Source organism: Equus przewalskii, chromosome 2 (assembly GCF_037783145.1).
Source record: "Equus przewalskii isolate Varuska chromosome 2, EquPr2, whole genome shotgun sequence".
Taxonomy (NCBI): Eukaryota; Metazoa; Chordata; class Mammalia; order Perissodactyla; family Equidae; genus Equus; species Equus przewalskii.
This window is the reverse complement of record NC_091832.1, coordinates 75,537,049-75,562,319: the sequence shown is the minus strand read 5'-3', so window position 1 is coordinate 75,562,319 and position 25,271 is coordinate 75,537,049. Positions and strand designations below refer to the sequence as shown.

The 25,271-nt window shown below is 38.9% G+C and overlaps 1 protein-coding gene across 6 annotated transcripts in view; it reads left to right on the top strand.

Moving 5' to 3' along the window:
* Positions 1-25,271, top strand: part of FNIP2 (folliculin interacting protein 2) — a 129,314-nt gene that overhangs the window by 47,462 nt on the left and 56,581 nt on the right. For 2 of the 6 annotated variants that reach the window (XM_070608792.1, XM_008522691.2), the window contains exons 2-8: positions 13,097-13,223; positions 15,969-16,130; positions 18,380-18,480; positions 18,581-18,652; positions 20,316-20,416; positions 20,594-20,683; positions 22,241-22,312. In XM_070608792.1, coding sequence (XP_070464893.1) covers positions 13,097-13,223; positions 15,969-16,130; positions 18,380-18,480; positions 18,581-18,652; positions 20,316-20,416; positions 20,594-20,683; positions 22,241-22,312 — 725 coding nt within the window. Of the gene's footprint in view, positions 1-4,678; positions 4,793-13,096; positions 13,224-15,968; positions 16,131-18,379; positions 18,481-18,580; positions 18,653-20,315; positions 20,417-20,593; positions 20,684-22,240; positions 22,313-25,271 lie in introns of those variants that run through there. The other 4 variants (XM_070608788.1, XM_008522694.2, XM_070608790.1 and 1 more) reach the window with 3 other exon arrangements.

Genomic DNA, 25,271 nt, shown 5'->3' with positions numbered 1-25,271 from the left:
TGTGTTTCTCTCATGACATGATATGGAACATCTTTTTCATGTACTTATTTCCATCTATATATCTTTTTTTTGTGAAGTATCTGTTCAGTTGTTTTGCCCATTTTTTAATTAGGTCGTTTGTTTTGTTATTGTTGAGTTTTATGAATTCTTTGTATATTTTGGATACCAGTCTTTTATCAGATATGTCTTTTGCAAATGTTTTCTCCCAGCATGTGGCTTGTCTTCTTATTCTCTTGCTGTTGTCTTTCACAGACCAGAAGTTTTTAATTTTAATGAAGTGCAGTTTATCAGTTATTCCTTTCATTTCACCTTTGATGTTGTCATCACCATGCCCAAGGTCATCTAGATTTTCTCTTATATCATCTTCTAGGAGTCTTATAGTTTTGCATTTCACATTTAGATCTGTAATCCATTTTGAGTTAAGTTTTTGGGAACGATTTAAGGTCTGTGTCAAGGTTAATTTTTTTGCATGTGGGTGTCCACTTGTTCCAGCACCATTTGTTGAAAGACTATCTTTTCTCCGTTGTATTACCTTTGCTCCTTTGTCAAAGATCAGTTGACTGTATTTATGTGAATCTGTTTCTAGGCTCTCTATTCTTTCCTATTGATCTGTCTGTCCTTTCACCAATACTGTACTGTTTTGGTTACTGTAACTTTTTAGTAAGTCTTGAAGTTGGGTAGTTTCAGTCCTCTGACTTTCCTCTTCTCCTTCAGTATCGTATTGGCTATTCTGGGTTCTTTGCTTTTCCACATAAACTTGAGAATCAATTTGTCAATATCCACAAAATAACTTGTTGAGATTTTGCTTGGGATTGCACTGAATCTATAGATCAAGTTGGGAATACCTGACATCTTGAGTTTTCCTACCCATGAACATGAAATATCTCTCCATTTATTTAGTTCTTTGAGTTCTTTTGGCAGAATTTTGTAGTTTTCCTCATATATGTCTTGTACATATTTTGTTAGATTTACACCTAAGTATTTCTTTGGGGGAGTGCTAATATAAATGGTATTGTGTTTTTAATTTTAAATTCCACTAATTGTTAATTACTGGTATATGAAATATTTTTAAGATATTTTAACAGGTGTGTATTTCAGAGTATGGCTCCATTCTTGTCAGGCTAGCTACCTTTCCCTTTTCTTTGTAAATGCTTCCATCTTTTTCTTTTGTATTGTTACTAAACTTGTTTTTAAGATTTTTCTTAAATCTTTTTTCTGATTATCAAATTGATACAATTTTATTACAAAACATTTGAAAAGAGGCAAATATAAAAGTGAAAACCCAAATTACCCGTAAAACTATCATACAAATTTTACTACTGTTAATACTTTTGTTTATTTCCTTGCAATTACTTCCCTTTTTGGGTACATGGGTATAAACTGCATTGTATTAACTGAATCATATTGTATATCAAGCTATATAATCTACTTTTTCACTCAGTATAATACCATGACATTTTTTCCTATGTTATTAAAATGTTTTTGAGAACAATTTTTAATGACTTTGTAGTATTTTCTTAAATGGATGGCTTTAGAAAACTTAAGGTATGTTCTGCTAATGGATATTTAGGTTTCCAGTTTTTGACTTTTACAACCCAGAGAATGACCCAATTTTTGTTCAAATTTCTGATAGTCTCCTTGGGAGGGAATTTTCCTTGTAGGAGATTTTCCTTGTAGGAAATTTGAAGGAGACCCATTTTTCCTTCCCCAGTGGAATTTGAAAATTGAGAGAGAGAAATTGGTCAGGTCGATGGAAACCAAAATATCTACATTTAGAAAATGGCTCGTGTGTGTAACAACAAGGAGCTGCCTAATAATGAACCTCATGGTTAGACCAGATCACCTCCCCTGTCCTAAGCACCCTAGGACACCCACAGGTCTTGCCACGTCAGAGCTCGCCCCTGTAAAACTTGATGTTGAGAAGTTGGGGATCAAAAACACATGCTCTTCAGGGAGATAGATGCCAAAGAATAAAGGAAAATGTATCAAACAGAATTCATTCCTCTTCCATTGGGAAGGAGCGAGTGGGGGTGAAGAGCAGGCAGGAATGTTACACTAATCAAGATTATGCTTCTTAGAAACCTGAAGCAAAGGTAAGAGGGCCCACCAACACTAATGTCTTTTGTAGGTTAAGTCACCTTTTAAAGCATATGGATCCAGGGGTTTTTTCCTTAACATTTTAAAAAGCATTTTATCTATATGTCTCTTTATCTGTAATGCATTCACTTGGTTCAACAATAAACATATATATTCGAAACATATTGCTTCCAGCTCTTTATTCTTCCCCATCTCATTCAGGTAATCAATTTTATTAGTTTCTTACAAATTCTTTTTGTATTTCTTTTGTGCAGAAGTAGGCAAATACAAATACGTATTCTTCTTCCTTCTTACACAGAACGTGGCATACCGTACGCAAGAATCTGCTCTTTGCTGTGTGGACTTCACAGTCTAATCTGGGGATCCTATAGATCTTGCTCTCACGCTCCCACTCTCTCCAACAGCTGCTTGGTATTTTGTTGTGTGAATACAGCATAAATGATTTAATTTGTTCCTACAGTGTCCTCTCCAGTTGTTTCCAGTCTTCTGCTCTTAGCAAACATGCTACAATCACATGTTTATATCTGTTTAGTTCCAGAAGTGGGATTGGTGGGCCCAAGGTGAAAAATACTTGCAATTTTGATAGTTACGACAAATGACCCTCCATATGTAGTTGTGCCATTTTGTGCCTCTACTTGTGTTTCTCTTGTGTGGGGTGTCTAACTTTAAGATTTTTGCCAGTCTAACAGGTATATTATTTTAATTTGTTTTTGTCTTTCTAGGAGTTAGATATAGCATGTTTTTCCTATGTTTAAAGACCATCTTAATTTTTTTTTCTGTGCAGTATCTATATTCATTGTCCACTTTTTCCATTGGTTTGTAATCTTTTAAATCTTTTTCTTTATTGATTTCTGGTTGTTCTTTATATATCAGGGAGATTAATTCTTTGTGGTACGAGCTGCTAATTTTTTGTGAACTTTTAAAAAAGCCTTTTAACTTTTTTTTTAGCATAATTAAGGTCATACTATATACATAATTCTGTGTTCTGCTTTTCAGTCGTAACATTATGTCACCAGTATTTTTATTTTTCAAATGTAGCATGTTTTTACCCCGCGGAAGGAAATGCAGAGGGAGGTCCTGGAATGTAGAGGATGTTGCCCTGACTTGTTTGGTACTGAAGTTAAGGTGATAGTGCAGCAGAGTTGGAAGAACACAGAATTTGGAGTCAGGAGACATTGGTTTGAGTCCTAACTTTATCACTTACTGTTTAAAACCCTGTTAAAGTCTCCGAAGTTCTATGTAAAAGAGTTTATATAATATAGGCTCTCACAGGACATCTGTGAAGGTCAGCTCAGGTGAATTGTGTAAAAGCGTTTGGCAAACTTTACAATGTTAGGCAATTATTTGTGTGTGTGTGCAGCTCTGATCACCCGTCTTCCTCTGCCTGCCTCCAAACATCGGAGCTCTGGAACTAGTATCCCTAGGCTCTGTGAGATGATGCAGTAAAAAAAAGGCAGGTATTTAATACAATGGAAACCAATTTGATACAGTACTAGAACAGTAATAACAGACTCAAAGCCATAAAGAGATTTAATAAATGAGAAGGGGGATTACTTTTATGGAGAAAAACTTTGTCCTGTCCTTGGAGGATGCAGGGGATAAAAGAGGACACAAAAATGTGGTATACGAATGCTGAGAAGAAAGCTCAATAAATGCCATTGTTTAAGGCCAAACTCCATATTTGAAACTGAATCTGAATGCCTTGAATTCATTAAGGTGGTTTCCAAGTAGGAGTTCACCCACTGCCTCATGCTTCAGCTCCCAAGAAGCCTCTTAAACCAAACAGTAATTATGGTGGTTAGTCTTAGGGCAATAATGAAATCTTTAATGGGTTAAAAAAAGGTTGTTCCTATTGTATTCCTCAATTTCATTATTTATTTTTACTTTTTCCAAAGATAGTACAGTCATATAGTTAAATATTCAAAAGGCACAAAGTCTTAGTATTTACAACACACTTACCATATGCCTGGCTCTTGTTAAGTACTTTACATTTCATCCTCAAAACAACGCTTATGAGGTAGGTACTGCTATCCCTATTTTGCAGACAAGGATACTGAGGAACAAAGAGGTTGGGTAACTCGTCAAAGTCACGTAGCTAGGAAGAGGCAGAGCGAGAACTTGAGTCCAGGCTGCCTGGCTCCAGAGTCTACACTCCTCCTCACTATGCCCTTTGAACAGATGTGTACTAAATAGCACAGGGGAAGCCTTTTCCCTGGGCTCTGTAAAGAGTTCACAGTGAAGTCTTCAGCTTACTTCTCCCCCTCAACAACCCTGCTTTCTACTCCAGACACAACCGGTCTTACCGATTCATTGCATATCTTTCTAGAGGTACTCTATATGTATATAATAAAATTGAGAGTTTCTTCCCCCTCTGTTTTTCCTGTTTTAAAATACACATGGTGGCATTCTATACACAATGTTCTGTACTTCTTTTTTCTAGTTAAAATGATGTCTTAGAGCTTACTATATGATTACATAAGGAGCTTCCTCATTTGTTGTTGTTCCCGGACAGTACTCCATTGTATGGGTGTGCCCTCATTTGTTTAACCATCCCATGTTGACAGTTCCTTTCCAGTCCTTTGCTATTCCAAACAGTGCTGCACTGAATTCCTTTTTGTGCATAATCATGTCGGACCTGTGTGAGTTGATCTGTGGGATTAATTCCTACAAGTGGTGTTGCTGGGTCAAAGAGGATGTGAGTACGTTTGTTTGTACTTATCTCTCTTTTTTAAAATTTTTCTTATTTTGGCCCCTCCCTGCAGCCCAGTCCTGCAGCGCTGCTTTCCCACTGCCCTCCCGTGTGCTCACCTGTACCCATCTCTTTTCGAGATAATATCTTACAACCAAAGATAGATATGGGTTCTATTTATTTTGGCTTTCTTATATTGTAAACAAAAGACCTTATGCAGAGAATCCTGCTTTTGACCTCTGGAAACCTCTAAGAGAATAGAATTATTACCTTATTTGTGTACAATTTAAGTGGATCTAAAATTAATGAATATATAAGGCAATGTCTTGAGTATTTACTTTGAAATTCATTCGTTTATCTGCTATTGGTATACAGTTTCCCTGGGAGAGGAGGATGGGCAAACTTTACCTTCAGGAAAAGATGTGAAAACATGTTGATACAAGTTGGTTTTCAGCAGAGCCGTTATACATTTCAGTAATCCTGGAATATAGTAATGAGTGTTGACTGTTTGGGTTATGCTGACAGGAGTGTGAAAGAATCAGCTCATTGAATATTGAATTAATGCATGCATGGAGATGAACAGCAAAAGCTCTTTTTTTTTTTTTTTTTTTCCTTTTGGTATAGGTAGTTTCTAGTTTATAGATACCGGAAAAGAATGACTAGTGCTGTTTTAAGCAGTAAAGGAACCATTTTGGAAAATATGGGCCATTTTAGAGAGTTTGTGAGATTTTAAAGGGGAGAAAGGGAAGAACCTATTAAGAATAACAACAAAATCTGGGAAAGCTAGCCAGGGGCGGAATCCTGCTTGGCACGGTGACCAGACTACTCCATGTTCCTCTTGCTTCAAAAGAACTTACTTGAGCTTCTCCTCTTCAAATTTTGTTAGCATCTTTTGAAAGTTCTATCAATTGGAGGTGTGTTTCTATTAAGAAGCATGCTTATCAAAGTGTAGAGTACACTAGAAAGGTTAAGGGATGCTTTGCAGTAAAGTAGATTAATTAACACTGCTTTCCTCTCAGTACCTGGCTGAAACCATCTATTCTAAATTATACTGTGCACACTTCATTAGATAATTTGGGATTATAGTGTGGTAGAGTGGGAAGGATGAGACCTTGAGGGGTAATTTCAGCCCCAACCCATCACTTTATAGAAAAGGAAACAGTGGACTGGGAGGTGAAGGAGTGTGAGTAGCTCAGACTGTCGGTCCCTCCTTCCCAGAACGGAGGCCTTCTGACGTCCAGGGCAGTGCTCTGCTGTTTGGCGATGACGTGGTGGCCCCAGGGCCGTGGGGTGTAGGTGGTGGTGCCGTGAGTGCCATACATAAACTTTACCTATTTCAGTGTTTTACCTGACTTGACCCTGCACGCAGGAAAGAAGGAAGAAATTCTATCTTCTCTTCTGTTCTTCAGAGTTCCCTGTTCACAGGAACCAAACCTCAGGCTGTATTATGACTCATATCATAATGATTTGTCATTGCTGTATGAACACATAATATAAAGACTTAGGTGGTTTTAGCTTGTGACCCTCGCAGCCATTTATAGCATTGTTTCAGTGGAGAGAAACAAGTTCCTAGTTTCAAACAACTTAGTTACATATACACTTTGGTGGTCATATGTGTTAGGGATCGGTTATATTCAGGAAAATGTGGGGGACCTGGGTGTTACTCATTCCAGTCTTTTGACCTTCCCTCAGACATGGTAAGCATTACATTGGTCAGCCATCTGTTATCCTACAATTCCAAAATCCTGAAATCTCTGAAAAATTTTTCAGAACTGACCTGAACTGATGTGAAGCTATTTATAGTCTCTATCTAATCCACTCAGCATAAATATTCATAACTTGAGCCGGTAAAATATTAATTTGTTTGCTTTTGGGGGTTTGATTACACCTCAGACCTTGGAGGAGGTGTTACGTAATATGTGGTGTAAGCTGCTTTCTAAAATCTAAAAAATTTCTGAATTCTGAAACATCTGGCCCCATGGATCTCAGTTAAAGGATTGTGTATCTGAACTTATCCTCAAGTTATGCTTTACAATTTTAAAAGTACTTTCATACTTACTCTCTGTTTTTCCCAACAACCTTGTGAGATAAGTAAGGCAGATGCATTTTGGGAAAGCTGAGCCCTAGTGCCTTCCTAAAGTCACGTGGGTTGAAAGTGGCAGAGCTAGAGTGAGCAGCTCTGTTTACCCTGGCAAATACTAATCCATGTCCCAAGCATCACGTCCTCTGTGACTTGCACCCATCGCTCACCCCTACTGGGTGGATTTGACCTTATCATTCTTTAGGTTCCCCGTAAGCCACATCAACGTTTATCTCAGTACCTGTAACAATATAGTTTACTTGTTTGTATGTTGGCCTTCCCATATCAGATGGTAAGCATTTTGAGACAGGAACTGGAAATGGTTCATTTCTATTCCTGGTATCCTTCATATTACCTGCGTTAAGCCAGGTGCTAGAAGTTTGTAGAAGGAATGAATGCAGGAGTGTGCTTTTGGACTCCTGTTACAGTGCCCTTCCCATGCCATTCTGCTGATTCTAGGGATTTATTCTTTCATTCCAGGATTCTACACATTTGTTTTACAAAAGAAACAAAGACCTTGCCTATCATGTACTTTCTTAAAGACAGAAAAAGTTGCAGCCAAATCCAATGTAAATTTCTTTTGGTAAAATAACAGAGAGGGATACATTTAACTGGAATCCTTTTTAAATTATATCTTTAGGTTAGCCTTATGTATTAACGTTTCTGATGAGAATTGGAATCTTTAAGCTTTTTTACTATACTCTTGACCTCAAGACGGCAGTTCAGTGGTGAATTTTTAGTAGCTCCTCTGAAATTAAGCCAGCCAATTTGTGCAGCTGTGGCTGTATCCATACAATATTGGGGAAGAAAGGAAAGTCAACTAATTTGAAAGTATTTTTCCTGTTAGCCATCTTCCTGACAATACTAACCTAGCAAAAAAAAAGAATTCCAGATCTGTTACTGCCATCTATTTACATATTTTTTTTCCTTGAAATAGTTTGTTACTGTGTGGGAAATAATGTACATTTGTGCTGACAGGGTGAACACTGTGCCATCTCAAGCATAATTTTCTCTTTTCTCCACTTCTAGTCTTCCTTTATTTTCAGGTCATAGTTATTAGGGTCTCCTCACTGTTCTTGAGCAAACATTTTGAGAATATTTCTGTTTGTATTTAGAAACTTTTTTTGAGAAAGAGAAAAAGCAGTGGGAGTTGGCAGAAAAGAGAGCATAGAATAGGGTTTAAGAGTGACTGGAAAATATCATCCTAAATATAGTAAGTTTCATCGGAGCAGGAGTTATGATTGTTCACTGCTTCATCCCAGTGCCTGGAAGAATGCTTGGCACAACAGTAGGTATGCAGGAGCTACCTGTTAAATGCATAGTATTTGCCAGTTTTTATTGTGATCATTATTGTTTGTTTTGTTTAGTTTTACCTTTTCTTGGACCGAAGTTCCCTATCATACCTGACTCTTTAAACATTCACATTCTTGAATCACAATAATGCTTCTTAAACGCTTTATGTGAACTTACTTTTGACCATATAGGGTTGTTTCCTTGTGTGAGAGTAAGAGGGAAAGCATTTTTTACGTATTCTTATTTCATAGATCACACTTCATCATGGGCATACTTGAGCCCACTTCTAGCCTGATTCCTGTAAAAGTTCAAGGGAGGAATCAAATACCAATACTAGAGCTGGTCTTGGAGGACGTAGCAAATCACCCTACAACAAATCGAACTACTGCTCTCACCCTTATTAGCCGTGACTTCTTGAAGCCCTGGGTATGTGAGTCAGTCCCAACCCTCCATTTGCCCTGAAAATGCTTTTCTCAAGCAGCTTTAGTTCTCGCCTAAAACACAGGTAGGGTCTTGTCATTCCCTTTCTCAGAACGTTGGAATGGCACATCACTGCTTGTAGAACAACGTACATTCCTTGGCATAGCATTCAAGGTCCTCCACAAGTAATCCCAAATGTCTTTCAAGCCTCATTTCCTGTGTAGTTCTTCTGCAGTAGAACATTCCAGCCACCCAAGACTCTGGCTTTGTACCATTTGACTCTGTGTTTGTGATGTGCCCTCAGCCCGCAGTGGCTCTCTTCCCTTTTCATCATTACTTGTGTAATCTTGCCATCCTTCATAACTTCATTAATCCGAATATTGATTCTTCCAGGAATTTTTCCTGTTTCCTCTCTATCTTCTGCCTTGCCCTCTTGTTTTCGTGTAGTTACCCACATGATTGTCTCTTGCAGGTTTAAAGTTCCTTGAGAATAGGGGCTCACATTTCTTATTTATTGTATGCCCAGGAGTGCCGGCATTCCTTGGCTTTCCTTGGCTTGTAGCAGCATAACTCCAGTCTTCATGTCTCTCTTATCACATAGCTTTCATCCCTCTGTGTCTGTGTACAGATTTCCCTCTTCTTATGAGGACACTAGTCATTGGTACTCTAGTATGACCTCATCTTGACTTGATTACGTCTGCAAAGACCCTGTTTCCAAAAAAGGTCATATTCACAGGTACCAGGAATTAGGAATTGAACATATCTTTTTGGAGGACACAATTCAACCCACAACACATGGTTATATGTATTTTAAGGAGAATTCTGTTTTCTGTACTTAAAATCGTTTGATGTATTTCTTGTCACCTTTCAGGTAAGTAACATAGACTTTGGTCACTTGCTTCCCACTCTTGAAGAGTAGTTCCAGAAATAAGATCTGGTTTCACTTCAAACCAGGCAAATCTTAGCATCCTGGAATTTTAAAAGTGAAAAGGTCCCTGTAAGTCCTTTTGTTTGAATTTTACAGTGAGAAAAGTTAGACCAAACCATCTTATTTTCTTGTGCCTTGGGTCATACAGCTGTGACCATAAAGTAGACAAATAATACCATGTCCCCTGATGCTAGGGGCAGTGTTCTTTTCTTGCTTTCAACAAAAGCAAAGAAATGAGGTGGTTCTGATTAGAATAAATGTCTTTCAGTCACGTATTTTAAGGCATAAGCCCAAGGGTTATTTTTCATACCTCTTTGAATCACGCAGAGAGTTGCCCTCAGTAAAGTGCCGGAAACCATGGTTGGTGCTCATAGAAGCTCTGCGATAACTGGGCTGAAGTGAATGTGGACATGAAGAGAATATATGTGTCATGTGATTACAAATAACTCAAGCCCCGTGTATGGGGGATGGTAGGGAAAAGAGGTGGCAGTGTGCCGGGAGGCTTCCATACATTATCTCCTGTAATCTTCATGACAGGCCCTAGTGCTGCTTGGGGGACTGCCCCAAGGCTGTAGAACTAGTGGGAGCCGGAGCTGAGACTGGATCCTGGGGCTGCCTCATTCTGAAGCACTCGTTTCACCTCGTTTCTCCTGCTTGTGCTTCCTTTACCAAACTACCCAACTGTGATTTCCTCTACTAATATTAGTGATGGTAAATGTCAAAATTATAATTAGGTATCAGACGAAAGACAGTATTCATATGGAAGGAGGAGAATAGAGTTTCCTTATATTTCATAAAACACTCTTTAATATATTTGGGTCAAAAAATCCGACAATCTGACATACATACTTTTTCCCTTCCCATAGCTTTTATTTTCATCTTTTTAAAATTGAAAAATAACATGAAACATTTACTAAGCTGTGTTGATTATTACATTTTAGCTCTTTTAGACAAGCTGTCCTCAGTTTGATTGATATTTGAGTCAGCATTACTCTTCAAAAATAAGGACTGAACAACTTGCTTTGTAAATTATAATGCCTTTTTGGCAAAATGTAATGGGGCAAATTAGATTGAGCAAGAAAACACAAGGCAATTAAATCTTTGTTGATTTTTCACTTTTATTAACTTCAACCTCTGTACTATGTTTTATTAATTTCAGAGGATATTTTTAATGACCTTGTGTAATTTTAAAATTTAGTGGTTTGGGGCACAGTCGTGAGGACTTTTTTGGTTATAAGTCACAGAAAACTAACTCCAGGAATAACACTCACTTAGGAGTAGCTGGCTTTGATTGCCAACAGGACTCTGTCTCATTCCATTGCTCACCTCTGCTTTCCTCCACTTCATTTTCAGATAGACTCTTGACTCATAATGGCAAAACGTAGGCACCAGCAACTCCAGGGTTACCATTTACCAACCGAGCAACTGAGTTTGAGGCCTGGCTCTCACAGCTGGCTGGGGGTCGTGTGGTCATGTCTGATTGGCCAGGCCTGGAACATGGACTACCTCTGGACTGACAGTAGAAGAAAAATGATTTCCAAAATAAACTTGCCATGTTATTATCAAAATTAGCAGGAAAGGATACTGGGCATGGTAGCTTAGAACACAGGTTGTTAAAAGAAGGTACAACCAGAACTTTCTATTTTTTTGGTGCTAGGATTTAAGAAAACAAATCTGCTACCTTAAAAGAATATGTTCAGTGTGAACGACCACTGCCTTAAAAAAGGACCAATAATGCACCATTTGTCATTGGGTACCAGAGACTATCAATTTTTTTAGAAAAATTGTAACATTAACAGTTCTTTTAAGTAATTATCACCATTCTGGAGCACTTACTGTGTGTCAGCCTCTGTGTGAAGCACTTTACATATTTCATATAATCCCTACGGCAGCTTCGTAAGGTTGGCATTAATATTCTCATTGTGCTGATGAGGAAATGGAAGCTCAGAGAGTTTGGATTTGAATCCAAATGTGTCTGACTTTGCTTCACTTATCCTGTCTCTTAGTGGTACAGTTCGCTTTTGTCAGTCTGTCTGTCTCACTATCCATCTTTCAGGCATCCCTTCAGAACTACTCCTCCTCCAGCGTTCTCTAAGCAGTTGGCATCCCTTTTGCCTTAGGCACCCATCGAGTCCGCCACTGAATCTTACCAATTCTGCCTCCTGAACATGCCTCCAGTATTTGCCCCCTTCTTCCACCTTCGTTCCTCTCACTCCGGCCTTCATTATGAAGGGCCTGAACTCTTAACAATAAATTCAATTTGGCCTTCCTGCTTCCGGTCTTAATCTGTCCCACCCCTGTTTCTCGGAGCAGCCAGATTGAACTTTTAAAAAGCCAGACCTGAGCTTATCAACCTGTGTTCACCTTGGCTTCTCGGTGCACTTAGTGTGCGACCCATGCCCTGCCTGCCTTCCCAGCCCACCTCTCAGCTTTCCTCTCTCTGGCTTTTTTTTTCCTTTCTCTGGTAGGTCAATATTACATCTTACCATGTCCCTCCCTCTTCCTATTGTGCTCTTCATTCTCACACTTTCTCTCTTTAACTCTTACTTCTTCAAGTCCTATTTAAATGTCACTTTTTAAAATCCTTAGGGACTTCCCTGCCCCCCTCCCCCTACCTCTTAAATCTGAAAAATAGGAGACTCTTATCACATCCTTTACTTTTCCTTTTTGTACTTACGACAATCGGTAGTTATACATTTATATATGATTATCAGCTCAGTATTCCCCTCTAAACCAGGTACTGCATGAGGCAGGGACCAAGTCTTTTTAGTTAATTAACTGCTGAATCTGTCGTATCACCCACAGTGCCTGGAACACAGTAGGTCCTCAGATATGTGTTGAATGGATTGACAGACTAATAACAATATGCCTAAAGCAGCGCATTGTAAATGATGACCCCTTCCATAGTTCTTACATTCTGATTTCATTTATTACTCAAGAACAAACCTATATTTAGAGCAGTTTTATCCCAGTAGCTTTTGTTTTACGCAGGAATAAGCCATGCTTCCTGTATTGCTGATTGTTATTGTTAGTAATTCAGATGCTATACATTGATGCACTTTGTTTTTAAAACTTCTCTATCAGAGCCAGCCATAACAGAGGAAAATACTAAATGTTAGAATGTGTAATTGCTCTCAATTTGACCTGAGCCTGGGTGAGTGGGAGAGGAAGAGAGGAGAAGGGTCTATTGACTTGCTCCAAATGGTGCCTTGCTCAATGACATAGAAGCTCGAACACTCCTCTACCTCAGGTGTGCCATCCCCAGAACCCAGGTGTCCAAATTCAGCTCTCTCCACGTGTCCTCCACTTTCTGGCTGCCATCTTTGTCCAAAGTGGCTCTAGTAGGAGAAGCTTTCTCTCCAGTAATTTATTATGTAAAGCAGTCTTCCCAAACTTTGTCAAGGACACCGGCAATATTTGTATGGTCCACTGACGTCCTGTCTGCCCCAGGTCTGAGAAGATCACTGTCTCTGCACACTTGCAACCTTCTGACATGCACACAGGCACATTGGCTGGGAAACTTCTCTCTCCGAGATCACTCCAAGTGTTGCAGATAACGTTAACTGCTTTCTCTCTTTTTCATCCACAGTTGGTCATGTTCGGAGTTTGACCTGAACGAGATTCGCCTGATAGTTTACCAGGACTGTGAAAGGAGAGGCCGTCAAGTCTTGTTTGATTCTAAAGCTGTTCACAAGATTGAAGAGGGGGCAGCTCAGGTATGAAATGCAGATTTGCTTTCATCTTTTTTGTTTGTGCTTTAACCGCCTGTTTGATCAATCGTTTGTTAATCCATAATCTTCTCTGTGAGCTATGTTGTACAATGCCATTAACAATTCAGAAGAAACATAAACAAAGGCTCCCCCCCACTGCCACATTTGTAGTCTTATTAATATACACAGGTGAAACTGTTAGCAAGTAATCATGACAAATGCTCAGCAACATACTGTAAATATTACTAGAGGTGGATTTGCTGGTGTATTGCAATCCAGTAAGAGTCTGATGCCAGATAATACGTGTAATGGGAAAACCAAGAACTCTCAAATTCGTGAAGTGTTAGCCTGAAGGGAAGTTGATAGATCATCATGTCTAGTATTTCTCATAGATAGTAAGAGGTATTATGTAGCACTGGGTTAAACAAAATTAAATAGCTTTCCTCACTATAGGGCTTCAGGATGCTAACAGGCATTGTCATCTTCAAAAGGGAGTGCTTCTCAAACCTATCTGACCAATGAAGCTTTTATTTATTTCCTTTTTTTAGAGGAGGGCAGGATGGTGGTGGTAGTGTTGTAGGGCTGGGCATGGGGGGTGTCTGAGGATGGTTAAAGTGCGGACAGAGCAGCTGTGGATCCTTTGGAGCCAGAACAGGAAACTGATGTGTCCAGATAACGAGCCAGAGTCTGGTCCTCCCTGAGTCAACTGGACCTCAGTCCAGAGTACTTCTAAGTTGTCACTTTAGACCTTTCGTTCTCTCTTCAGTAGTTATTCAGCTGTCTACAAATTAAATAAATCCATTTGTATTCATTCTTTTCATGTTCCATAACTTGCCATGTATACTGACAAAATTCTGGCAGTTTATAGAATGTGTAGCTAAGGAAGTGAATAGTTTATATCATGATCTTTGTCTCATCAGGGCCAGGGGCTGTTTTCCTGCTTTGGATGAGGATCATTTCTGCAGGAAGGAAGTGTTTGGTTAGAGGCAGTTTAGCTGGGTGGATTCTGTGGTGCTTTAAAGTGGAAGTCTGCCAGATAGCTAATCATTACAGTAGTGGTTGAGCTTGTTAGGTTGGTAGGTGTTAGGGGGAGGCAAACAGGAGGCGAGTAATCTCTTAAGTGATTCACCTGTAGGCTTTAATGGTAGATTCGTGTGAAAGTTTACGTGAGCCAGCACTTGACCCTTGTTTGGTGGACAGGACATGGTTTCCCCTTGATTTCCCACATCAGTTCCCGTTTCCTTGAAGGCCTCGAACAGATAGTTTAACTGAACACCCACACTCTATCACTAGGGCTCCTAATGGTAGTAATAGGTGGAGGGAAAAAAATTCACTCCTGTTTTCAAAAGGAACTGAATCTTCAGTATATCGGAGCAGTGATGACACTGGAATCTGGAGCAGAAGCTTTCTTGGAAGCACTCATTTAGTCAAATAGGCAACTATGTCTAGGGAGGCTTGTAACTTACTGAAGGCTACAGAGAGTCCAGTCAGTGCTGTATTTACTGTACCAGGTGCTATCTCCAATTATAGACTGCTCAGTGTGTTGTACCCCAGCCAAAAGGTCTAGCAGTCTGCGAGGCAGGTGTGGACTTTGTGTCACTTTAAGCCCTCTGAGGGGCTGTGTTTCTGGCTTAAGTGGTATTAAGTAACAGCTAGATCTGAAGAGGGTGTTGAGGGAGTGCCAGACACTCGGGAACAACCAAGTACAACTTCGAATGCTGTCACTGCAGGAGTGACTGTTATGGACCAGCACAGTTTGTGTTTTCCTTACATTCTTTTCCCATTTTCAGCCCCCCACCCCCTTGGCAAGCACAAAACATCATGAGTTTGTATCAAGCACATGACTGCAGGCATTTGCATTAGACCACCAGTGTGACTGTCACATTGGAGATTAGATAAGCTGCAGTTGCATTCATGGTTTTCCAAGCAAAAGCTGCACACAAAAAAAGCAAATAAGACTCAGAATAGAAACAACTTATCACAGAGGGCACAGGGTGCTTCTGTAGGGAGCAATATATTTTGGTGTAGGAGGAAGGGAAAAATTAATAAAGGTCTATCTTTATACCTTTATGTCACTGTCATAAGAACTGACAGTGAACTCTATTTCGGGACTATATAGTAGATAATCCTCTATTACCCCTAACCTTTAAAGGCCATATTTCCATCACATGCTGTATAATTCACAGGAGCTCCTATTTCAGAGTTTTGGCTTCATCTTTCACAAACTCGACCTCATGATTTTCTTTCCTATTACCTTTGAAAGAAAGCTAGAGGAGGTTTGTCATTAAAAAGACAAGCCCAGTCTTTCCATATTAATAGTTTTACCTTCTTAGTTCATTTGCTTGGTAAAATTTAAATTTGAGGCAATGTCTTTCTCCTCATCAATTTTATAGATGATGACTATACATAGTACTAAAAATCCTCTAATAACCAAAACAGAGATCAGATCTCATTGATGGTTTTAAAATATGAATTGGAATCTAAATAATAGTTGAATTATTTAAGGAGAATGAAGTTTTAATAAATAACCTTTTGACTAGTACCCTTCTTCAGTATCTCCCCCTCCCAAATATTACAGACTCTCAGGAACCACATTTTGCCCTCATTAAAAAGAAATAAAAACTCTTTTTTCTGTGCAGCTTAGGCACAACATAACAGAAGAATTTAACAAAGGAATTCCCAATGAAGAACGTGTTGAGGAAGCCTGATGTACTTAGCATTACTTTACCTTGCCTGTCTCTCTTAACCCAGAAAACAGAGGATGTCCCTATTAAAATGTCAGCCAAGTGCTGTCAAGGAAGCAGCAGTGGCAGCAGCAGCAGTGGCAGCAGCAGCAGTGGCAGCATCTCCTCTTCCCATAGTTCTTCTGGGGGATCTTTACAACATGCTAAGGAACAGCTTCCGAAGTACCAGGTAAAAACATGCCTTCCGTGTGGAATACCCCAGGGGGCTGAAGTCATTTACTGTGATTTCTCCATGGGGAACGGTGCCGGCTTGAGGGGTCTACTCCAGGAATATGAGAATAAGTCTTCAAAAATGTGCTCTTAAATATTTCGTGTCAAGGCTGTTTTCACACTTTGGCTTTTATTTCTTGATAAAAACTATAATTGAGCAGAGGTGATCCAGTATAATACATACCAAATGAGGAAGAAATATTGCAAATAAGAACTCTAAGGATTCTGGGGATGTATATGGGCATCCTAAGAAAATAGCACTTGCCAGTAGGAGGAAGAAAACCTTGTGTGGGAGAGGACAGAAGTGGCAAGACCTAACTTGAGTGTGAAGGACAGAGGGCTGGTAGCATTTTCTATGCTCTGTGTGTGTGTGTGTGTGTATAAGGCACTGGAGGATAGAGATTAGGGTTATTGAGAAATATTGGCTGACTAGATTTAAGGGAAGAAATGTTTCATAAATATTGAATAGCAGAAGAGTATTAATTGATGAAGGATATATCAGTTTATATTTTGACCATGTGGAATTTTGTTTTTCATGTTGCTGGAAAAACAAAGCCAGGGAAATTACCAGCAGCCACAGGTCTGTAGAACTTTATTAATTTCATGGTCAGGATTTGTGCTGTGCATTTGCCCTTATTCCACAGGGCTCCTGGGTCTCAAAGTGATTTGTAGTTTAAAAAGTATAGAGTGAAATTATCAGCTAATTGAGAATCACAGTCGGCTTGTGGACCTTGTATCCCAAGAAAAAGCAGATAATTAAATGGAAATGGTGGGTGGAAGTCATTAATAAAGAATGTGGAAGCCAGTTGGTTTCTGTCTGCATATAGTGAGAAGAGGTTGGTGTGAGCTGTAACCAGAGAGAAGCCTGGTTAAATAAAGCTGATAGATTTATGTTTCTCTTTCCTCTGCAAACACGTATAAGTAGGTGTGCATATGTACGTTAGTGTGTGCGTATATGTATGTGTGTGTATTTGGAGTTCAAAAAAATAAAAGATTGAGAAGAGAGTCTTAAGGATGATTCCCATGTTTTTGCTTAGGTGGAAAGCATAGCAGCAGAGAATTTGGCTGGTGGGCTGGGTCACAAGAGAGTTTTGTTTTGGTCAAGCTATGCTGGGGTGCCTATGGCATACCAGCTTGGTTGATATTCGTATCTATCCCGTTCTTCAGTGTGTCACCAACTGAATAGGTGCTTTGAATCCTGTAACCAAACACATCCATTCACATATCATAATATGCTCATAATTTTCAAATATTATAATATGTGACTGAATGTATTTGGATATAGGATTCTAGAACTGAAGTAGTGGTCTGGGCCTAGAGATAAAGATGTGGGGGTTATTCCTATGTAAAGAATAATCAAAATCAATGGTTGAGAATGCCAGCAATGATAGGAGGCCTTCTGAGGAACAACCCTGTTCAAGGGGAGATCTGGGAAAGAAGAGATTCACAAAGGAGAGTAATTAAGAGCATCAGATACCATGAGAGACATTTAAGAAAGCAAACTGGAAAGTGTTCATTGAATTTGACAGGAAGGTAAAGGTCATTACTACAGCAGTTGAATGCATGAGGCTGCAGTAGGTTAACAAGCAAATGAGGTGGGGAAAGTAGAGGCAATGCGGTCCACTCTTTTAGATGACAGAAGGGACAGGGAAGACTGGTCAGAAGCTGGAAGGGTCAAATATTTTTGTAATTTTTTTCTAAAACTTTAGAGGTATCAGACCACCTGTTTTTTGGACACTCAGAACCCTGCCTGTACCAATTGGCATTTTTGTTCAACGCTGTTAATTATTTGGTTGAATAATACTGAACCATATTTCTTTTCAGGATGTATTCTTAATATACCAAGAGAAGAGTTACCCTTTTTCTTTCATAACTTAATCTTTCTATTTAGAGTTTATAAGTGGAAATAATGAAAATCTTTGTTTCTCATAATAAGATTAAAAACTCTGCTAAAACACTTGGATCCTGTGTGAAGATATTGTGTATAAAGAAGAAATCATGAACATCAGTAATAATTTGGGGAAAAAAATAGGCAACCACCATTTTAGATTGTTTATAAAATGATTAATTGCTGCTTTGAAAAAGAGTTTTAATTACCCACTAAACCAAGGAGGGATCCAGAGATTAATAAACACTATTCTCTGTTGCATTGCATGTCATGTTGTGCCACATACTAACTTTGATTTTGGTTTCCTTCATGTATGGTAGTACACAAGACCAGCTTCTGATGTCAACATGCTGGGGGAAATGATGTTTGGCTCAGTTGCAATGAGTTACAAAGGATCCACCTTAAAGATACACTACATACGGTGAGTTGGGGCTTCCTTTTCTACTAGTTGTGAGAAGTGGAATGCTGATAGTGACTCCTTAATTCAAAAATGCATTTCTCCATCTTTTTTTTATTTCCAGGTCTCCTCCACAATTGATGATTAGTAAAGTCTTCTCTGCTAGAATGGGCAGCTTCTGTGGGAGTACAAATAAGTAAGCGTGGGATTTTGCAACCCCTTGTTTTTTAAAGTGGCTATTTCTGGATAGAGTAATTCTTTGAGGACCATAAGGCTTTTTGAAATGAGAAGCAGGATGAGTCCACACTAACAAAAGGATTTTAAAAATGGCCATTGTCTACACATACTATGAAAAGGCCTTGACTTTATCAGGTGGCCTTAAAGACAAATGACTACATATATTTTAGGTGTCCATCTGTTACCCACAGTGTTCCTACTGTCACTTGCCAAGCTTTCATTCCCTGGAAAATGAAAAGTGAAGGGGAAAAAAGGGGGCTACATTACTGAATTTCTCGTATTTCCCAATATTATTTTATCTTTTTTTAAAAAAAACTTGTCTGTTAGTTTATTTATTTATTTATTTCTAAAGGAATGAAGTACATAGCAAGTTTTTCCAGGCTGAGAAGCATCTGTGTGGCAGGATGGGTTGTCTGTGCTTGCCATCTATTCTGAGCCATCAGTGTAGACTCTGTGATTGATTGGCACTTGGGCCATGCAATATTTTGATTTTCACTCCTTGAGTTTTTTCTCCTTCTAATTTTATACTTCTGTGTAGACTGAGAATACTGAAGTATCTAAAAACTCTCATTCTGGCACATTTGTTGGTATATTTTGAACTTTTCAAGCAAAAATATTTCATAGACTTTTTTTTGAATAAAACAACAAAATGTGTTATACTTTGGTGATTTTGAAAGAAACGTTTGTTATAAATTAGAAGGGCATTCTTTGGGATCAAATGAAGGCTTTTTTTTAAAAAAAAATAATCCTAGGAAATTAAAAATATATTCCTCTGTGGATTTGGGTACCGTTAAGTCTGCTTACTTTTCAGTGAAATGATGAATTTGCTTGTGTGAGCATTTAACATTGGACTTTCATAACTTAATCCAGTATGGGAATTAGTGTTTATTTCTTAAGATCTTTTTTTCTAGACACTTGATGTTACCTGAACATTTATTACACTGACTCCCTGTAATGAAATATTGAGCTCAGGTTTAAGTAAAAATTATTTTGACCTCATTATACTGTATTGTCCTTGAAGTCTTGATATTTCTTTTACTTGTTAATAAATACAATAAAGTGTTAAAATCTGCTTCCCTCACATTTGTGTTTATGAGTAATTATAATTTTTTAGAAGTTATGAAACCAAGCTCCTATAGGAGTCATAATTTCTTTTATATCCTTCTCCTCAAAAAAGTTGCTGAATTGCTCATAAATGTGAACTGAGTGAAAATTAATTTCATTTTGAGGGTTTATGTAAAACTACCCTTGAAATGAATAGCAACATCATGGGTGTCAGTCACTAAAGCAAAATTTAGAAATGAATAGCAATATCCTAGGTGTCAGTCTCCGAAGCAAAAATTTGTAGAGTTTTGTGTCCCATTATATAATATGAAATTGTTGGGAATGTGTTGTTTCGTTTTATCAGTTGGACCATCTCCAAAAAGCTTTTCTTGTCTTTTTCCTTCAACAAATTCCCCGAAAGTTTAATTCTCTTTTATAGATGTGAGAGTTTATTCATTTATAAGGAAAAGTCTGAGCAACTGTTAAGTTGTCTGTATCTGAGAGTCTGTTAGAAAACAGCTTTATTCGTCTCTTGACGATTTTCTCCTCTCTCCCTCCCTCTCCCTCTCTGGATTTAGCCTGCAGGACAGCTTTGAATACATCAATCAAGACCCTAATTTGGGCAAACTGAACACAAATCAGAATAATTTGGGTCCTTGTCGTGCTGGAAGTAACCTAGGTAAAATCAGCCACATAAGTAGGCTGTTTCTTTCTGAATACCACTATTGTGGGTGTGTGTTTTGCTTTATTTGCGTTTGTTGTGTTGTGTTTTTTTTTTTTTTTGCATTATCTTTAATCTGTGTTTATTTTTGTGTGTGTACTTTGTTTGCCCTCTTCTGTGTGTTTCTGTCTCTAGGTCTGCTGCAAGCATGCAGCAGCAAACTGCTGCCGGGGGTGGCTGAAGGAGGACCTCTCCGGCTCACCCGGAGTGCTTCTTTCTTTGCAGGTTTGTGTGGAATGCTGAGTACAGTGTGAACCACACACATATTAATAAATCCTGTGCAAGTTCTTAGAAAAAAATCCTATTTGGCACCTCTCTAGAAATCCAAGGGGCTCTTGAGATATTAGTTTCAAATGCAGCCAAGTTCATGGTGTTTTGAAAATTCCACCAATGAACCTCTATTGTAAATGTCTTTGCTAATACCCCAGTGTAAGCTGATTTTGATCTGATATGAGCCCTTAGTGTTTCTAAGAGGATTATATTTTCTGATTTTCCTGGGCCTCTTCTGCTGCAATGAACTGTTTCCCTTTGCCATGATATCTTTTCTCCATTTGTTCACCTGCATCCTTACCTGCACAGGTTTTCTTCAAAAGTCACTCTAGTAAGAGCATGGAAGACCTCTCTCCTTTCTCTCTCCTTCTCTTTTGCTCTCTCTCTCTCATTTAAGTAGTTTAAATACAGTTTCTAGGTTCTTTACAGGTGTAATCATCTGGGTCTCTCTGGGTAGGTAAATTCTGAGACTTAACTGGCCTTGCTAGCTAAGGCTGTTGAATGTCTATTGTAGTCTAGCATGATTAACAAGTGTGGGGAACCTTCATTACTAACATTAGAGGTTGTGATTATGGCAAATGGTATTATTCTTCATTCTGTTCTACTTTGTAGCCTGAAATATGCTAAGCACCATAGTTAACTGACACCCTAATGAAACTGACACCCTCCCACCTACTGAGAGTGAAGATAACATGTTTATATACTCTCTTTAAAATTGTGAATATAAACATGTTTCAAAAAATAGCTGGCAAGTGTAATAATCAGGCAGGGCACCTGGCTTCTTGAACATCGTAAAGCTTACTATAGCAACATGTCATCTACCATCTAGTGCAATAAGTGTGAAATGTAGATCAATCTGAAGCATTCCTCGAAGTCTGTAATACTTTAGAGTATTTTTTAAAATTCATGCCAGGACATGAGTTTCTCCAAGGAACTCTATAATAATAATGTGTATGGGTGTATATGGAACAGAAGTGGAGGAAGAAATATTTGAAAATGAATATAAGTGTTTTCTCTCTGCCAAGAGAGTGGGTTTTATAAACAGAGAAACATTTTTTAAATTTATGAAATGGTTTTCAAGTATTTCTCTTCCCTAAGTCGCCTGTAGTTAGTACTGAAACTGATTATAAAGCATTTTGAAGATACAGTGCTATTTAAATTCTACTACTAATGAAGAAAATGGCTAAAAGTATCTGCCTATATTTGTTCATTGTATCAACTGCATGAATAGTTTATTATTCAGTTCTTTTTAGAGATGAGCGCCACTCAAAACAGTTTTTGTGCTACAGTAGGATAGTTAAAGGCAGAGGGTTACTTGATTCTGTTTTCTTCTTACTCTCACCATCTTCTTTTATATATTTAGTTTCGCTTTGTGGTTAATCTCCATATAAACTTATGCCAATCATCAATAGCAGTAGCCTACTTTGAAATGTAAAAATTACTGCAGTCCTTTTTAAACAACTCCTTCTTTGGAGAGCCCAATAACATGATTTCCTTTTGCCTTTCTCTTAGCACATAGCACTCCAGTTGACATGCCAAGCAGAGGACAGAATGAAGACAGGGACAGTGGCATTGCTCGATCAGGTACTTGTACTTCCTTTTCTTGGTTGAGCTAATAGAGTGAACTATCCGTAATGGTGATGTAGTTGGGGAAATAGAAGACAGACCTCATTTTCTTTCTTGTTTTGTTTTCTTCTTCTCCATATTCTAAGATAGTCTCACATGTCTGAATATCTAGAACTTTGATGTACAGCATCGAGGAGTGATTGTGCAACATGGACCAGTTTTTCCTAATACCCAAACTCATATGAAACTGATGTTCTTTGAGAAGCTTTTGTTTTAGAGGGAGTCTTCCTTGAACCAATTGTATTGAGAATTTGCTTATTGAGTATAAAATCAGAGGAAGCAAAGCATATGTGGAAGTAACTCTGTCCATGGCTGTGGGAGGGCCTGCCAACTACTTGGTCACCTTTTCTTCTGTCCTAGAGTCTTGCTGATCTAGATTTTATCTCAGGTACCCCTTCTCTCCTTACTTTAAGCCTTAAACTTTTCTAATACTGCTTTTAAGATCTCTGTTTCTGCTTTTGTACATGATTCTGCTATAGATTTTTGATTTGTGGTTCAGATGTGAGGTAGATTCGGTGCTGTAAAAGAAGGGTAGTGAACTAACGATCTGCAATTTGAAGACTTGGAGGTGTGCAGGGCTTTACCTGATGAGCACGTAACATTGCACGCAGCCTCCACCTTCCGCTAGAGACTAGGAGCACCCTGCTGGTTTCAGCAGTGACACACGGCACCTTCACCAATGGGCCAGCTGGTCAGTCCTCAGATGTGCTAGGACTGGATCCAGGCCTCAGGTGCTTTTCCTCCTGGCCGTTTGCTCATTTCTGTTGCTAGCTCCTGCCCTTAGACACAGCTCAAAGGAGTCTGTGTGTTCCTTCTGTGTAGCACCAGAGTCCTTCATCCCACTGGGTTCAACTTTGCTCCTGAGTTATTAAATGAAATGTAATTTGTTACTGAATCCGCATATTTGGTTTATGTATGTCACATAATGTAAAGTACGCATCATTTTATTTATGGTTAAATAAAAATACTTGATTCGATTTGTTTTTCAGAACCTTTTCTGTAAAGCTGGACAGTGAACCCTTAGTCAGAAATGTAACTCCTCTTGATTAGACCTGTATCATTTCCATTTATAGCAATTTTTGTACAAATGTAAAATCTGAGAAGATAAAGAGCAACTTATGAAGTGCTAAGAGAACTGTTTTTATTTTTGTTTGTGTTTGTGGAACTCAGGATAATTGCCCCATTCCATATGGGGCACTATCAGTGTTCTCTACTGTAAGAGTATCTGAACTCTTTTTTTTCTTTTTTCCTCCCCAAAGCCCCAGTGCACGTTTGTATATCCTAGTTGTAAGTCCTTCTGGTTCATCTATGTGAGCCACTGCCACAGCATGGCAACCGACAGATGGGTGGTGTGGTTCCATGACCGGGAACCAAACCCAGGCTGCCGAAGCGGTGAGAGCACCAGACTTCAACCACTAGGCCATTAGGGCTGGCTCTGAACTCTTTGAATTACATCAGTATATCAGTTACTCAAAGGCTATGAGTGTACATTGAAGATCTTTTATCTCAGAGCTCAGCTCCATGCCCTTTAGGGCCTAGCCATTTGGGACAGGACTGGCACTGGGGCTGGCTTTATTATAGTTGAATTTCCAGGCAAGAAAATGTGGGTACTACCATGGAACCAAGATCACTCTCAATCAAATTGCTGTCTAATGGCTGACAAAATTTAATAGGTTTAGCTTTGTGTGATGACAGCTCTTTACCTCTCTGTGAAAGAAAGAGAGATGAGTACCGTTCGACTGGGACCCATTCTGAACACTGATATTGCAGTTCCTGCAGTAACTTTCTTTTGTTTGTTTGTTTATGTCCCTTCTTGTTCCAGAAAAGATTTAAAGAGATATTAAGGAAACTAATACCAACAGAAACATTAGCAGAAGTTTGGGTTTTCCTGGGTAACTTGTCAGTTTATAATGTGATTGATGTGGGGCTGGCCCAGTATAGTGCAGCAGTTAAGTTCGTGCACTCTGCTTTCGGCAGCCTTGAGTTCACCGGTTGGACCCCAGGCACGGACCTATGCACTGTTTATCAAGCCATGCTGTGGCAGGTGTCCCACATATAAAGTAGAGGAAGATGGACACGGATGTTAGCTCAGGGCCAATCTTCCTCACCAAAAAGAGGAGGATTGGCAGCAGATGTTAGCTCAAGGCTAATCTTCCTCAAAATAAAAAAAAAAGCAAAACACAAACAAACAAGCAAAAGTGTAATTGATGTAAATGGTTCACGTTGTACCTGTCAAAATCTCACTTGTTTGGTACTATTCAGATTCTAAATTGTTCCTAAAACTAGTTTTCCTTGCCCTTTGAGAAGCAGGAAAGTTGAGGGGCCAAGTTTGAATTAAGGTGAAAAGTCTACAGCAGCCAGATCTGAATGTTTTCTCATGAGAGGACCTTGAGAGTGACCAGATTAGGGGCACTATTGATACAAATGTGAATTATGAGCATTAGAGAGGACTGACTTTCTTTAGTGGTTTGGCTTCTATTGCAGGCCATCTTTACCTACAGCCTCACAGTTCTCCTTAGGAGAAAGGGGGCAGAGACGGAGTGTGCCTGCTAGATGTGTTCGCCTTCACATACCATCTGCTCATATCTGGAGGCTGTTCTAAAATCGCTGCGTCCATGTAAAGTCTGGTGGGAGCTCTACACCTCTGGTGGAGTTAGAACTCTGTTAAAGTCCTCTTTATCCTCTTACTGTAGCTTGTTCTCCAAGAGCTCTTTTCCTATACCCACCTTACATTGTGAAGGGACCAAGGTCCTAATTCTGAAACAGAATAGAGACTCCAGATGTTTGCATTGAATTAGCAGTAGAAGCTGTAGAGACATTAGAGACACGTTTATTCCTTTTTTCTATAGTTTTTAACTTTCTGTTTGAAGAGTTGAGAGACGGGAAGTGTTTTCTTAATGGATTTTATTTTTTAGAG